General features: G+C 40.6%; 1 protein-coding gene across 12 annotated transcripts in view; it reads left to right on the top strand.

Moving 5' to 3' along the window:
* The window catches only part of ppfibp2b (PPFIA binding protein 2b), a 106940-nt gene that overhangs the window by 75490 nt on the left and 15121 nt on the right, over window positions 1–16329 (top strand). For 7 of the 12 annotated variants that reach the window (XM_063000798.1, XM_063000797.1, XM_063000791.1 and 4 more), the window contains 12 exons: window positions 810–921; window positions 2453–2485; window positions 2974–3035; window positions 3455–3527; window positions 5195–5298; window positions 6433–6506; window positions 8425–8485; window positions 10215–10250; window positions 10417–10552; window positions 12354–12489; window positions 14232–14351; window positions 14985–15135. In XM_063000798.1, coding sequence (XP_062856868.1) covers window positions 810–921; window positions 2453–2485; window positions 2974–3035; window positions 3455–3527; window positions 5195–5298; window positions 6433–6506; window positions 8425–8485; window positions 10215–10250; window positions 10417–10552; window positions 12354–12489; window positions 14232–14351; window positions 14985–15135 — 1098 coding nt within the window. The remainder of the gene's footprint in view (window positions 1–809; window positions 922–2452; window positions 2486–2973; window positions 3036–3454; window positions 3528–5194; window positions 5299–6432; window positions 6507–8424; window positions 8486–10214; window positions 10251–10416; window positions 10553–12353; window positions 12490–14231; window positions 14352–14984; window positions 15136–16329) is intronic. The other 5 variants (XM_063000799.1, XM_063000794.1, XM_063000793.1 and 2 more) reach the window with 2 other exon arrangements.

Here is a 16329-nt window from a genome sequence, read left to right as displayed (position 1 = left end):
ACATTCAGCTAAATCCTTTGGTATTGAATTAGCACATGAAAGACAAAAAAAGGACCAGGTCCAGTTTTCCGGTGCTGAGACATCTGGTACTTGCAATGGAATACAGCTTGAAATAGATTCCTGACTATTCAGAAGAAGAAGGTGGAGCAGAACTGGTGATGTTGATTTGAGAAGACAGTGCACAATTAGCTGTGCTATTTGCTGAATGGGATCTAATGTTATCCCCTTTCCGTGCCCATCATCTTGTCTGATTTTGGAAGCGCAGACAAGCAGAACAAAGAAACCATCCTGGATATGTCTGTTTTACCTCCCTGTTTATTGTGAATTGAAGGAAAGCTGTTCCTGTTTTCACCTTAAATACAAAAAATAACATCTGTCACATTAGGAAGGCTTTAAAAGTCTGACTTCACAATCATCTTTTGACTGACGTACTGCTCGCGGAAAGCATGCAGTAGGCTGTCATCACAACTAAAGATGGGTAGGCAACTTATATTAATGTCCACGCTTTTGGAATAGGATGTCCATCAAGCTCATGGTCTCATGGTGAGGTGTTTTTATATATTTACACTATATATCTTACTGTCCATGCTTTGTTATTTAAAGACATGTCAGATGTGTCCTGTATGTCAGTTCCCAATGTGGTTACTAAGTAAAGGTGCCACATTAGAGCATCTACCTTTCTCCTTATCCTCAGCACCTACCCCAGTGTTCATCCCCCTGTGGATTTGCTTGGTGTTCTGTGTTCTAATGTGTGGGTTCTGGATCAGTTGGAGTAATGATAATATGTTGATATGTTTCTCTTTTTGCAGGGGGAACTCTCTGAGCTTCAGCAGGTCCTTTCTTCCAAAGATGCTGAGATTGAGAGCCTCCAGAATCAGCTCCTATCCATAGGAAATGCTAATGGCGACAGCGTGGACAGAGGTAAGCTAATTAAGAGTTGTAAAAAGTAACATTTTTAATTGCTATTAATCGACTGCAAAATAACAAACCAAAATTTGAAGTTATGCACATTTTTTTTGCAAGAAATTTTTTTTATAAATAAAAGGCAAATAAATAAATGAAAATAAGACAAAACAAGGCAAGGTAAGTTTATTTGTATAGCACCTTTCAAACAAGGACAAATTAAAAGCATTAAAACATTCCTGAGATCTAGAACCTCAAATAAAATTATGATAAAATTATTAAATGTAAATTATCTTTAGAAAGACAGCCAATGCCTATATAGAGTTGTTAACAGCTACCCAGCTTTCAGCCAGTTATTTAAAATGACAAGTCAGTTCACATTATCTGACAAAAGTGAGGATCTTTTCCTGTTTGTAACCCTGCCACTGAAAACAGGCGCTCAGGGTACTACAATGAACCATTTCTGGATGCAACACGTATAACGTCATGTAGACCCACATGGTTAACTATGTTAAAGCGTCTACAGTCTATTGCGATACATTAAACAACAGTGTTTGTTATGTTCCCACGACGTCTAAAGTTAATGGGCTTTCCATCCAAATTCCTCTGAAATAAAGTTACACTGAGTCTGAGCTCATTTTGCCTGTAACGTGTATCCGTGCGCGCAGACGCCTGACGAGACAAATCCGTGCTTTGACCAAAGATGACTGAAGTGACAATTAATAACTGTAATTTTGTCTAGTGATGATTCCTCACGCTTTTTGAAGACAAAAATTACCCCTACATTTTGCAATATGTAGCAGCAGCAGCAGCTTGAGTAATTTGTAACTCGCGACCGCAAACTGGAAAAAGACTTGTGTTATCGCTATTCAGTATAAACAAACGTTTCTATGTTAAAGCAGCGCAAATTACCACAGTGACGCATGTTTAAAGTGCCACAAACATAGTCCAATAAAAATCGTTTGATTAAAAATGTTATTCTCGATTAATTGTTTTAATCGCGATTAAAATGTTAACGCGTTAATTAACACAATTAATGACAGCCCTAGTTAAAAGCAATTCATTTTCAGGCTAATCTTTTTAATCTATCCATCTATCTATCTAAAAAGATTTAAAGTGGGAGATGTTAGCTGGCATGCTAGCAGGTTGTGTCACCTCATCCCATTGGTTTGAATGGCCTGAGGCTAACTGTGTTATCTTAGTACGTGAAAACTGCGATAACATAATCACCGTAATCGCTGTCTAAGTAGTGTTTCTAAATAATGTCGTATAATGTCTTATACAGTAAGTTTGATGTCTTATTAGAATCCTCTCTACTTCTAGGCAGTCTAGGTAGGCAGTAGGCAGCAAGGCAGCTTACTAGGTTTTCAGACAGATACATTATGTTTGTTTAGTGTTGATATATGCACTGAAACATGCATTACATTTTAACTAACTGCTTAAATATTTATCCCCCCTCTGGATTGGGACAGGACCAGTCAGTGTCAGAGTTACTAACACATGGCTTTCTTTCTGTGGTTTCTCTGCTCTTTACTGCCCTCTGTTGTAGAGGAGTTGTACAGGAGGAAGTTAACAGATAAATGTAAGCAAATGTTTGATAATTGAAATGTGCATTTTGCTGCCCTGTTATTGTGTAATTTACACCAGCATGCTGTCACACCCCCTCCTGTATGAGTCTGTGCATGTCTGTGTGTGGAAAGATGAGTTTATCCAGTGTTAAAAGGGTGTAATACACACTCCTTGTTTTCTGAGAGCATGCTTCTGACCTTCTGGTGTTTGGTTCTAGGGAATGTCTACATCAGATAAACATAGCATATTATTCTACATATAAAGGATCTGGTCCACTTGTATGCTGGATGCCTTGTGTGACCCAGTTCTCTTTTTTTAATTTAAGCTTTTGACCGGCACTGAGAGCGCACTGACAAGTGCACATCCCAATAAACCTAATAAACAACCCCTTGACCCTCCTTAAATTCACTGGAAAAAGTCTGACATCTTTGACATCCGTTTACAACCTCTCCACTGTAAACCAGCAACTTAACATTCAAATTGTATGTGTGTGTTTTTCAGATCTGGAGTTACAGAGGCTTCGAATTGGGATGGAGACACTTTTAGCTGCCAATGATGAAAAGGTAAAAGCCTACAGCACAATTCAGATTATTTATCTAGTTTGGTAGATTGGTTTTGGTCCTGACATTAAATACTTGAACTGATGAATCTTGTGTAACTAGTAACTGCCTGTTCTGTCATGAATGTAACCAAAGTTTGTAAAACTACATTAAAATCCTAATAAATAAATAAATTATCCAGGCTTGGGACCAGCATTGAAATCGCACTGACAAGTGCACCTCCTAATATCTAAGCTGTTCATATGACATAGCCATTCATGTCTGTTTAGATGCCCGACTGGCCGATAGCAGTTTTGAGATCTCTGGTTTTAATCTCAAACCACTGAGATTTACCCACCGCAACACCCAAGCACCCAGCACCCATAATAATAATAACTATAGTAATAATAAAAATAATAATAATTTGAATTTATTCTGTACAGGATCATCATATAAAGGAGCTTACAGCTCTGCTGGGTCAGTACAGAAAAGGAAAGGACATGATGATCTCTCAAGGTAACACGCTGAACTCTCACAAACATTCTCATGATTTTCTTTCTTTTAAAGGTCTACGTACCAGTGTTGCTTTTTCATTATGTATACTGCACACAAATACACTATGTACCCTTTTTCGACACTTTTTAGGTCATGTCCCCATATTTTAATAATCAACTACATCTCCTTATCATATTTACTTAGATATACTTGCTTTACATCAACTGCCTTAACATATGTTTTTATCCAGAGCAACTTACAATTATGACTGAATATAATTTAAGCAATAAAGGGTTCAGGGTCTTGCTCAGGAGCACAACAATGGCAACTTGGCGACGATGGGGCTTAAATTGCAACCTTCTGATTACTAGTCTGGTACCTTAACCATAGAGCTACCACTGTAACTGTCCAACAGTGAGTCTGAGGATTTTCTGTCTCTCTTACCAAACTTGGTCCCTTGTTCAAACAAGTTTGTCACAGTTCCAACTTTTTAATTATAGCCTCAGTCAGTCAAGTAAAAATTTTTTACAGACATTTCCTGACAACACAGTTTTCCCTTTAAATTATGTGACCTTGTGTTTCCCATGTTGAAGAATGTCTAAGAGAATCTGACCTCTGTGTCACCTCATATATGGCAGTGGTAATTGTTGTAGTTGTAGCCTAGCGGTCAAGGTAACTAGTAATCAAAAGGTGGTTCAAGCTCCACCACTGCCAGGTTGTCACTCTTGGGCCCTTGGGCAAGGCCCTTAACCCTCAGTTGCTTAGACTGTCACAGTACTGTAAGTAGCTTTGAATAAAAGTGTTTGCTGAATGCTGCAAATGTAATTATGTACACCCCAGTGAAACAGGTCATGGATTTTTGAGTAAAAGGTTCTTGATGCTCTAATCAACTTTAAGTAAAATGTAAAGTGTTAGTGTAATGTCAGTTATATTTTGTTTTTAAGAATGTATCAGTTTGGCAACCATTTTTTCACTGAATAAATTGAATTAAAGGTTGGGTGTTATTCGGTTTTTCAGTGTTTGGTTAAGCTAATTTGCCAAAAGGTGAATTTCTCGTAACCCTTTGTACGTAGACATTTCTTTCAGGGTGCCAATAGTTGTGAAATAGACTGTAATTTTACTCTAACATAATAACTAGTTGTATTATTAACACCAGCAAAAACTGCAATTACATGAGCTCTACTCTTCTTTACAGAGGAGCTTTAAATCAGACACACTGCTACATAATCAGCTATGAACTTGTGGGTAGTGGTTATCCACCAGTGTTTAGTAGCTCACTAATAATCAGAAGGATGCTGGTTTAAGCCCCACCAATGCAATGTTACCACCCTTAAGCAAGGCACTTAACCCTTGATTGCTTGGGTAGTATTCTGTCACAATTGTAAACCGCTTCAAATAAAAAGCTTCTGCTAAGCGCCACAAATGTAATTGTACCTGCATGTTTTAGTTCGCATCAACAGTAACTGCCTCATCGCTTCATTCAACTTTTTAAATGTATCACTTTGCTGACTCCACATTGCTTTGTACACCAATGTTTGCGCTTCATTTAGCACTAAACTCTCCCAATCAAAATATCGAACAGTAAGTGTCTGTAAATGTCTTTTTCACTACAGTACATAAACCTTTGTGTGTTTGTGTGTATGTGCGTGCGTGTGTGTGTGTGTGTGTGTGTGTGTGTGTGTATGCAGATCGTTTGCTGTATGGCAGCAGTGAGGAGGATCTAAGTGGATCTTTGAAAGGACAAGTTCTTCCTAAAAAAGCTTATTCTGATATTGTCCGGTCTGACGTACAGGTGAATATTTATTTCTCGTACATAAATGCTGGAACAGTGTGTATATACACGGAAGTGCCAGAAAAGCTAGAACAACAGGGCACTGTAGTGGCTGGTGGCGCCTCCTTAATCATACAGGGTTTTGTTTAGATTTCATTCTATGGGACCCCTGGTACGTCTACAGATGAACACTATGTGAGCCTCCTTTTTGATGAGTTACACCAGTTTGTGTCCTGCATTCATTCCAATGGGTTTGACCTCTTCAAACAGCACAAAGCGCCACCATACACGTTTAGAGATGCTAAACTATGATTGTGGGAATACTCATCTGAGTTTGGGGTTTTGCCATTTCAACCTAAGTCACCAGACCTCAGTGTTATCAAACACATCTGGGATGCCGTGTAATGCGCTTTAGAACACAGAAATCCTACCTCAGAGTACAACAGAATTGTGGAGTGTTCTGCAGGATGTATGGTGTTCATTGCCTACAGAATATTTCCACCAGCTTGTGGGGTCCATGCCCTGTCATATTTCTGCAGCCTACCAAATATTAGACTGGTGTACTAGTTTTTCTGGCACTTCAGTGTATCTGTTTATAGTGGTATATATGACATTAGGCATGTATAATTATATTCAAAGAGTTGTATTGATGCGCCCAGGTGGCGCAGTGGGATATTCCGCTAGCACACCAGCACCGATTTCTGAACTCCCCGGTTTGAAACTCAGTGTTGCAACTGGTCGGCTGGGCTCCATCTAGCGGGCATAATTGGCAGTGCCTGCAGCAGATAGTAATTGGCCACCGTATCTGCAGGGTGGGGGCCGGACTATGTGTGGGTGGGTGGGTCTTCATACGCTGTGTAAGGACCCTGATTGGCGGAAGAGACGCCTGTGCAGAATGCAGGGGCGAGAAGAGGAGGGCTGTACACGTGTCGGAAGAGGCATGTATAGTGACGTGCTCTCCTCGAATGCAATCTGGTATCTCTCAGCAGCAGAACACAAAATTGAGTGCGCTAAATCGGGAGGAAAATGGGGAGAAAATATGTTGTACTGATTACAAATAAATTTTTATGAAAATGTAAAAAAACAATAAAAAAGTGGAGTGTTCATGATCTGTAAACTACACAAAATAATCATAATTAATAATCTGCTCGACAGGTGTCATCAGCATCACGAGGAACACCTCAACTCTTACTGTCTCCGATGTATCTGCAAAATAACCTGGATTCTAAGTATGAATAACACACACACACACACAGGTGGTGGTTAACACATCAGCTCCACCTGTTTTCCTTCTGTTTTCTGTTATTCTATTCTATTTTCTTTCATTCACTGTTTCTATCTGTCTGTACGCCAGCGGTTGGCGTGCGCTGCCCAGCATAGTCCGCCCAAGTTCCCTCAGTGAGCAATGGCAAGTAGAAGGGGGTTGTTGGTGCATGTGGGTGCAGTTTCTGAGTTTCTGCAGGCATGTGCATGCAGGTCCGTGTGTGTGCATGTGTGTGACTGCTGCATGTATGAAAACACTACTTATTTCCTTCTGCGTAACAGTACCAAAGTATTCCCGTCCCAGTTATGCCAAGTTCACACTACACAACTGGATCTCTTGTAATCGGGAGTCTTTTAAGTCGATGTGGCTTTCACACTACTCGACTGATCGGCGATAGGGGGTTTCACACTACACCATCTGTCACCAACTGGAATCGCAGACGAGCTTCTCTGGTCTCCCAAACTACGTTTTGTCATGAAATCATGTCCAAAAATGCACGTCAACAATAAGCGAGGGATCAAAGTTTGTGCACTGATGTGCAGCGTAAAACCAAGGGGAAAAAATAAATGAATCTGAGTGGATTTGGCTACGCGACCAGCATGGATTGTTCTGTAGTGAGTTGGAGGTTAATAAATATTTTTTGCAATGCAACATTGGTGTTATGTTTTGTAGAGAACGATGAGGTCAGAAATACTGTAAAACTTGTGTGTGTGCCGAATGCCTATGTATTCTGATATAAACTATATTATGCCCCTGTCCCACCTTTTTACAAATCCTCCCCTTCGTTTCCCCTCACCCCGTATCTTGCGTTCTCACTGGCTGTTCGACATAGCACTCATTGCCAGTTGGGCGACTCATATTCAGATATTTGACATGCTAGATATCTCTCTTCGATCGCCGAGCGAATGCCGAGTTGCTCCCGAGCCAGCAAATCTAGCGCCGAACCAGTAGGGCGAGTGAAAATCAGGGCAGAAATCGTGTAGTGTGAACTAGGCATTAGCTGTATTTTTGCATATTTGTTGCGCTAAATGGTTTTGGATTGCTTGTATAAAATGTAACACAATACCATAATACACATAAGAAAACAAAAGATCAGTTGTTGAAGGAACACCTGTAGACATAGCTTTTCTTTTTAGTGCTGTTAAGGAACATTTACCCACTCATTTTTGCTTTAATTTGGCCACATTGTTGCTCGGCGATTGAAGAGAGATATCTAGCATGTCAGATATCTGAATCTGAGTCGCCCAACTGGCAATGAGTGCTATGTCGAACAGCCAGTGAGAACGCAAGATACGGTGTGAGGGGAAATGAAGGGCAAGCCGTGGCCTAGTGGTTAAGGCACAGGACTAGTAATACAAAGGTTGCTGTAATGTAATGTAATGTAAGTCGCTTTGGATAAAGGCGTCTGCTAAATGCCGAAAATGTAAATGTAATGTAAATCATAAACGTCCTGTTTCACAGTTAGTGGCACCAGTGAAAATTAAGTACACCATGTAAAATATCTTAAATAAAGTGTTTAGTGAGGTTTAGTAATGTTAACCACAACTGTAGGTCCTGCCACAGCATCCAGGTTCCATCAGTAGAGTCCTTGCCTAGGCAACTTTAAAATCCTAATTCACAGTAGTTAGAGGTGTTCAGAGGTGGTACTGCTGTGGTTCTGAATGACTTTAATTGGGTTGACAAAAATCCTTGCATGTAAACCCAGCAATAGACTGTCATAACGAACTTCTACTGCCTTTCATTTTGATTCAGATGTGTATGTATTAGAAAGACGTAGCTAGTGTATGACTACAGAATATTAGTATGTCAAGAGGAAACCTAAACACAACAACATTTGTTTCTGAATTCTGGGTTTAAACACCTGCTGTGTTTTACCTCTGCAGGTTGGTGCCAAGAATGCTGTCGTCCAGTCTGGAGGAGTTACAGAGCGGCCATAAACAGAGGGTTCGTATCATGTCATGCTTGTTTATGTTGAAAGCAATTGAAGGAAACGATAAGTATTAGCTGTATAGGCAGGAAGCATGTCAGCCGAACCTCCTTTACTGCTCTTTCTCTTCTACAACAATGTAATAAAATAATATGAACTCATCTATTAAGTATACTAACCTTCATTAAAATAACTACATTATTCTAAATCTGTATATATAACATGACTTTTTTTAGTTATTTAACATCACTGTGTTTATAATCTAAAAGACATTCAGATGAAAAAATGGACATTATTGCTTCCATGTTACACCGATCAGCCATAACATTAAAACCACCTCCTTATTTCTACACTTACTGTCCATTTTATCAGCTCCACTTACCATATAGAATCACTTTGTAGTTCTACAATTACTGGCTGTAGTCCATCTGTTTCTCTGCATGCTTTGTTAACCCCCTTTTATGTTGTTCTTCAATGGTCAGGACCTCACAGGACCACCACAGAGCAGGTATTATCTGGGTGGTGGATCATTCTCAGCACTGCAGTGACACTGACATGGTGGTGATGTGTTAGTGTGTGTTGTGCTGGTATGAGTGGATAAGACACAGCAATGCCGATGGAGTTTTTAAACACCTCACTGTCACTGCCAAAAATATATCCAGCCAACAGCGCCCTGTGGCCGACTCAAACAGCAGCAACAGATGAGTGATCGTCTCTGACTTTACATCTACAAGGTGGACCAACTAGGTAGGAGTGTCTAATAGAGTGGACAGTGAGTGGACACGGTATTTAAAAACTCCAGCAGCACTGCTGTGTCTGATCCACTCATACCAGCACAACACACACTAACACACCACCACCATGTCAGTGTCAGTGCAGTGCTGAGAATGATCCACCACCTAAATAATACCTGCTCTGTGGTGGTCCTGGGAGAGTCCTGACCATCGAAGAACAGGGTGAAAAGGGGCTAACAAAGCATGTAGAGAAACAGATGGACTACAGTCAGTAACTGTAGAACTACAAAGTGCTTTTATATGGTAAGTGGAGCTGATAAAATTGACAGTGAGTGTACGGCTAGGCTAGGCTGTTTCAGCTAGCACTTGACCAGACTAGGATCTCTATTGCAGCACATATGAGGCTATACTTCATTCAACCGTTCCTCCTTCAGACACAGCCATTTGTGTCTGTTGAGTGGCTGTCTAAACTTTGTGGTTGGTGGGTCAGCGTATTACATTTACATTTACATATTTGCCATTTAGCAGACGCCTTTATCCAGAGTGACTTACATTACAGATACAGTATACAGTCTGAGCAATTAAGGTTTAAGGGCCTTGCTCAGGGGCCACACAGCAGTAACCTAGCAGTGGTGGGGCTTGAACCAGCAATCTTTGGATTACTAGTCCAGTACCTTAACCACTAGGCTACGGCTAGAGTATTAGACTGCTATGCCACCTGAGCATTCCTCTAAATGCTCTTTGTTGTAATTACACATCAGCATGGTGACACACTGTCCTGTCCTGAAGAATTAATACACACCAGCCAGCCAATCAGAGAATTTTCCACTGTTGTATTATGTGTTGTTTATGTTTTAGCTATTAACCTAGCTGTTTCAACAAAGATAAAGCTAATTACTTTGAATGTGTTTTCCATACTAAACTCATTTTCACTACTAAACTCAATTTTTTTTTGTGTGTGTGTGTATGTGTGTGTACGTTTTCCCTTTTCTGTGTTCTTTGCCTACCCAAGCATGTAATGGAGCAGCCAATTGCACCTGTTCTAGAGGTACTAGCATCCGATAACATTAACCTTTAACTTTTCATAACACGTCCTACTCCTCCTAACATAACATGCTAATTCCTTTACAAATTTCAACAATTAATCTTATGTTACTCGTGAGTTTAATAAATGAAGAGTGTGTTGTAATAATTTCCTCTTTTGCTGCTATCAGAATCGGCTCATATCAGACAGCAGTAAGTATCGGACACTTCCAGGGAAGTTTTCTCGTCCGGTAATGAACGGGGAGAGAGATTCGTCTCCGCTACATCTATCACCTGACGAGAGTGAAGAGAGCGAGATCAGTCTGAGTAAGTAAACATCAGATCTACACTGATAATAATAGATCATGGGGAGATACAGTAAATGCGCAGATTAGCTTTATTTATTTGGGCAGTTGGGTGGTGCAGCATTTAAATATGCTCTGGGGGAGTTGGGGATCCAGGGTTTGAATATCAGCACTGCTATGTTGTGTCAGGAAGGGCATATGGTGTAAAAACTGTGCCAAATCAGGTATGTGGATACATCCTATGTTAAGACCCCTGTATATAGGAGCAGCCAAAAGAGAATGAAGGAGAAAAAGAGGTATTTATCTATATCACCTTCGTAAACATGTACTGGCTCTTTAATACTTACTGCACCACTTGTTTCAGCAGTGACTGCAACTGTGACATTCTGTGTATTACTATAGTTTCTATAATCGATGTGTCAAATTAATATTAGTTGTTTTACTTTATATTTTGTTTAGTATGTCTGTAAAACCTTATACCAGGGCGCTCAGGTGGTGCAGCAGTAAAACACACTAGCAAACCAGAGCTGACATCTCAACTTGTTGGTTTGAATCTCAGCTCTGCTGCCGGTTGGGCTGGGCGTCTACACGAACAACGATTGGCTCATTCGCAGTTTACTGTAAATCTGATTAACTTCTTTTTGGGTTCATTTACACATTTACACTGTGGCATTTAGCGAGTTAGTGAATTAGTGAGTCGCTTTGGATTAAAGCGTCTGCCAAATGCCGAAAATGTAAATGTAACAACATGGGTTCTAAGATCCTTGTCTCTGGTCACTAGCTGAGAGCACTTTGGCATGTTTTTACATTTATGGCATTTAAAATATCCATTTAGCCATAACAGTACAAGCAATTGAGGGTTAAGGGCCTTGCTCAGGGGCCCAACTGTTGCTTGGTGGTAGTGAGGCTTGAACCTGTAACCTTCTCATTACTAGTCCAGTTTCTTAACCACTGTGCCACCACTGCCCATCACCTGCATGTTAATCTCACATCAGATGACTGCGGTGGTCAATGATGACTAAGTGGTTAAAGTACAGGACTAGTAATCAGAAGGTTGCTGGTTTAAGCCCCACTGCCACCAAGTTGCTGTAAATGTAAATGCAAATGACCAGGTGTACTAAGATGTTTAAACGTTGTGCATATTTAAAAGCTCCCTGCACCTATTTCATTAACAGATGTGTGTTTTAGTCATGTGCTGCTTAGTTGCTGAAATTCACCAGTTCTAATCTTAATTCCGATGCTCTGTTATTTTTGCATGCTTTACTCTTCCTTCTCTCTCTTTTTTTGCTCTATAATCCCTCATTTCATCCCTCTGGATGCATCTGCTTTCCTTTCAATTTTCACCCGGGGTGAAGATCGCTGCAGGAGTGCCAGCGCCCCGGCTTTAGGTACAAACTCACACCCTCGCTTTCCTCTCCACTCCGTCACACCAGATTAAAGTCTAAAGAGCGCTGCATCAAGGCTCAGCTGTGTATGATATAAGGGAAGAAGTGGGCCGGGGGATTAGGACTCTGTCTGTGTGGCTTTATGCTTACTAGATGTTTTTTTCCGTCCTCTTATGCATGCCTCAGCACCGCGGTGGAAGCTGGAGCTCTTCTCAGCCGGTGGGTGAAGATCAGATCGTTTAGAGAGCTGCTAAAAAGCTTCTGAAGTGTGCAGAGTTTGGTGTTTTTCCTGCTCTAATACACCTGATTCAGCTCAACAAAAAATTCTGTATACAAAAAAACAGGCAGGCAGGCAGGCAAAACATCAAACTGAAGGACTCGATCTGAACTCCAGATTTAACTGAACATAAGTAATGAGATCACTTCCTCTTTTCACAGCAAAGTCAGAGAAGACAGACGAGTCCACACTGTCGGACCTGTCGCCGCTGTCTTCAGGCATGGACTCGGGCCAGCAGTCTCCTATTTCTCCTGAGAATAAGAAGAACCAGAGAGGCATCCGGAAACTGTGGGGAAAGTAAGCAACACCAGATTTCACAGATTATTCAGATTTATCAGTAAAACTCATCTACAACGTGTGGAAAAAGTAATTGCACCCTTTCTGAGTGCCTGTTATTGCATATTTGTCACTATGAATGAATGATTTCAGATCATCTAAAAAACATGGAGAGATACACTACATACACAGATAAGCTTTATTTGTTTTGGCGATTGGGTGGTGCAGCATTAAAGTATGCTCTGGGTGAATTGAGGATCCACGGTTTGAATCTCAGTGGGGCTATGTCAGTCTCTGTCCCAGACCCAAGCAATAGAAGCAACAGAAATAAGAGGGTTGCATCACAAAGGCTATCCTGTATACTTACTGCACCACCTTTTTGACTGAATGACTGCAGCTTAGGACATTCTATGTGTTGCTATCGTTTCTATAATCAATCTTTAAAATTAATATTAGTTGTTTTACTTTAGATGTAGTTTTAATATGTCTATAATACATTGGAACAAGATGTTGAAGAAATTTTTTGAAGCTTATGTTGCAAATGTCAGACAAGCACTTATGTTTTTCTTGATTGGTAGTGGTTAGTAGTGGTTTCCTTATTGCTGCTCTCATGAAAAATGCCACATTTGCATGGTTTTATATCATGGTATCATGACCATTGCCTTTAACCGAGACTTGTGACATCAGCACCAATCCTCCTGGCACCATTGTGACTTTTTGAATGAATTATGCGCTGCAGGTTGGCCATTCTACTGTTCAATTTTTACTCATTTACATTTCAAGGCTGTCATTGTCTTAGAAATGTATTTGAGGCCGCTCAGGTGGTGCAGCAGTAAATACGCTAGCACAGCAGAGCTAGAAATTCGAATACATTGTATCAAATCTCAGCTCTGCCATCCGGCTGGGCTGGGCACCTACACGAACAACGATTGGCTCATTCGCAGAGGGGGAGCCGGAGGGGATTCCTCATAACAGGTGCAATTACGAGCTCTGCTGGCTGATTGATGGCATCTGCACAGAGTGGAGGAATAATGCTGATCAGGGTGTGGCTCTCCGTGCACAAGGCTGATTCGCATAAGAACTCAACTCGTGCAGGTGAAAAAATGCAGTCGGCTACTGCTCACGTGTCGGAGGGGGCATGTGTCAGTTCGCTCTCCACAATCGGGGCGGGGGTCAACACCAGTAGAGGAAGCATAACGCAATCGGGTAAAAATTGGACGTGCTAAAAATCGGGAGAAAAAAAAAAATGTATTTGCATCCTTTTCGTATTTGTCATAGTGTTCCTGTTTAATCTTTAAGGTGACTGCTTAAACTTTGATGGTAAGATTCAAGCTGAGTGATTCATATACTCTACTGGCCTGCCTAGCTGTGTTCATTGTGCTAAACTGATGTATCTATTGAAATTAGAGATCAGATTAGATCATTAGAGTTGGGCGTCCACATACAGACATACTGGCACATAAGGTGTGGTGATGGCAGAGGCCCCGTGATGGATTGCCGTCCTGTCCGGGTTGTGTTACACTGCATTGCACCCATTGATTCTGGGAAAGCCAGACCTACTGTGACCCTGACCAGGATAAAGTGGTGGTAAAACATAAAAATTTTTGAATAATGATCAGACATCATTTTGTGCAATGAGGAGGTTTCACACTCATTATAATGCTGCGTATGATCATGTAAAGCTTAAAGCTAATCATTCTAATCATTTAATGTGAGATATTAATATAATACATATTTGTTTAAATGAGCGCTCATTGTGTCAGGATCAGAAGGACTCAGTCGGGGAGTCTCCCAGCAGACTGTGTGGATGACTTCAGAAGGGGAGGAGTCCGTGCCACGACGGGACCCCGGCTAGCATGTGTCAGCAACAGATTCTCAGGACGGTGAGCATATAGCTAGGAAGCTTTTATATCTTACATATCTACACCTACGTAATCTTTTGTACTTCCTGCTGCAGTCAATTATCTCATCGGGACATTTAATAAACTCACACTACATTTTTGAAAACCGGATGTAATACTTTTATTAGGACTCATATAATTGGGTGCTTGGGTGGCGCAGTGGAAAACATGCCAGCCCAGGAAGGCGTCTCCTAAGTGCTGAAAATGTAAATGTAAATCTCAGTCTTTCGTTTTTAAATCTCAGCTCGGCTATCACCCAGACGGTCGCCTAAACAGACACTAAGGGATTTAACCATTTCCCTGACAGAACTCATCACTGCTGCAATCGCAGCCTGCAGAGATGTTGAATAATGGAGATCAGTGTGTAACTCTTTGTACACCATACTGCTTTCTGTGTGAACTCGTCTCTGGGGGGTGAAAAGAGAAGGTTGGCAACTGCACACTTATCAGAGGGGGTTTGTTAGGTAAGACCCCTCTCAGTCAGGGTAGGGCCAGCAGTGTGTAAACAACAAGTGCGTTGTAGTTTTTAAAATTATGTTTTCATGTTTTGTCTGATCTTTTGATGCAGTTTTGCATCGTTTCCATTCATTGTTTTTATTCTTTTTCAAAATTCAGAGAGATGAACACTCCCTTCTCAAAATGGTCATGTGATCAGGTGTGTGCATGGTTGGAGGATAATGGGTTGGAACAGTATGTCCTCAATGCCCGGCAGTGGGTGAACAGTGGGCAAACTCTCCTCTCAGCCTCTATACATGACTTCGAAAAGGTACAAGATACAGAGAAAATCAACACACACACACACACACTTTACACACTCATGTACACACACATGTACACACACACATGTACACACACAGGGATCTGATTTTCATGTCAGTTCCACCTGTCAGTGGTGCTGATGAGAGCTGATCTGTACTGCCGTCAGCATCAGAAAACAATTTCAGTCATCAGATCACACCTGTCCTTTTATCTCGTCATACCCGTCATCTAATTTTAGCTCATACTGTGGTCAGGAAAAATCCTGATTTCTGATTGGCTGGCAGCTAATGTGACAGCTAATCTGACTATCCTGACACATTTTCATTTAACATTAGATGACAGTTTAGGTTTTTGTCTTAATCTTGGTAAATAATAAAAAAACTCTGCTTCATGTACTTTGTTCTACTGACAGTTGTTTGTCCAAATGATGTTGAGACCTGAAGGTGAATTTGTGTGTGTAAACCACAAGATTTATAGTGGTACAGTGAAGTCACCAGCTCTAGTCTATCATACTTATTAACGATGAATTAAAAGGCTATACCATGAGTTCACAGATATTCTACAACTGTAGGTCACCAAATGAATAATCTAAAGGGGAACTTATTTCTATTAAAAAACATCTAAAAACAAACTTTAAAATCTTAAATGTTAAAAGAAATTAGTAGGTGTTTCAACGACTCAATCACAGAAAAGAACAGTTGGGAAAATCATTTAAAACCCATGTAATGCTTCTAACATGTATATGTAAATGTGTCAGTTCATAAAATGATAAGTTTATAAGTTATAAAAACATAATAACTTTATAATTTCCCTTTTGGTTGCTCCTGTTAGGGGTTGCTGCAGTGGATTATTCATTCATATTTGATTTGGCAAAGATTTTTAAATAGGATTGCCCTTTTGAAGCAACCCTCCTATTTATTTAGGATCCTATTTATCCAACCTAAAAGGGCACTGATATGTCCCCCACCCCCACAATGGCTAGGTTCATGTAACACCCAGCGCCTTCAGTATTTGGAGTCCAAAGTCCTTTCAGGATGGAGTCCAGTGGCTTTTTACAGTTATGCCACACCAACTCACAGATGACATAATAACTATAATAATTATTTATAATGCTGTAAGCCTAATGATACCATGATCATACTGACATGATGGCAGTGTAGTAATGCTACGTTCAATTCTGAGTGCTAGTATATGCTGTGTA

The sequence above is a fragment of the Trichomycterus rosablanca genome, chromosome 8 (assembly GCF_030014385.1).
Source record: "Trichomycterus rosablanca isolate fTriRos1 chromosome 8, fTriRos1.hap1, whole genome shotgun sequence".
NCBI lineage: Eukaryota > Metazoa > Chordata > Actinopteri > Siluriformes > Trichomycteridae > Trichomycterus > Trichomycterus rosablanca.
This window is presented reverse-complemented; position numbering and strand designations above follow the sequence as displayed.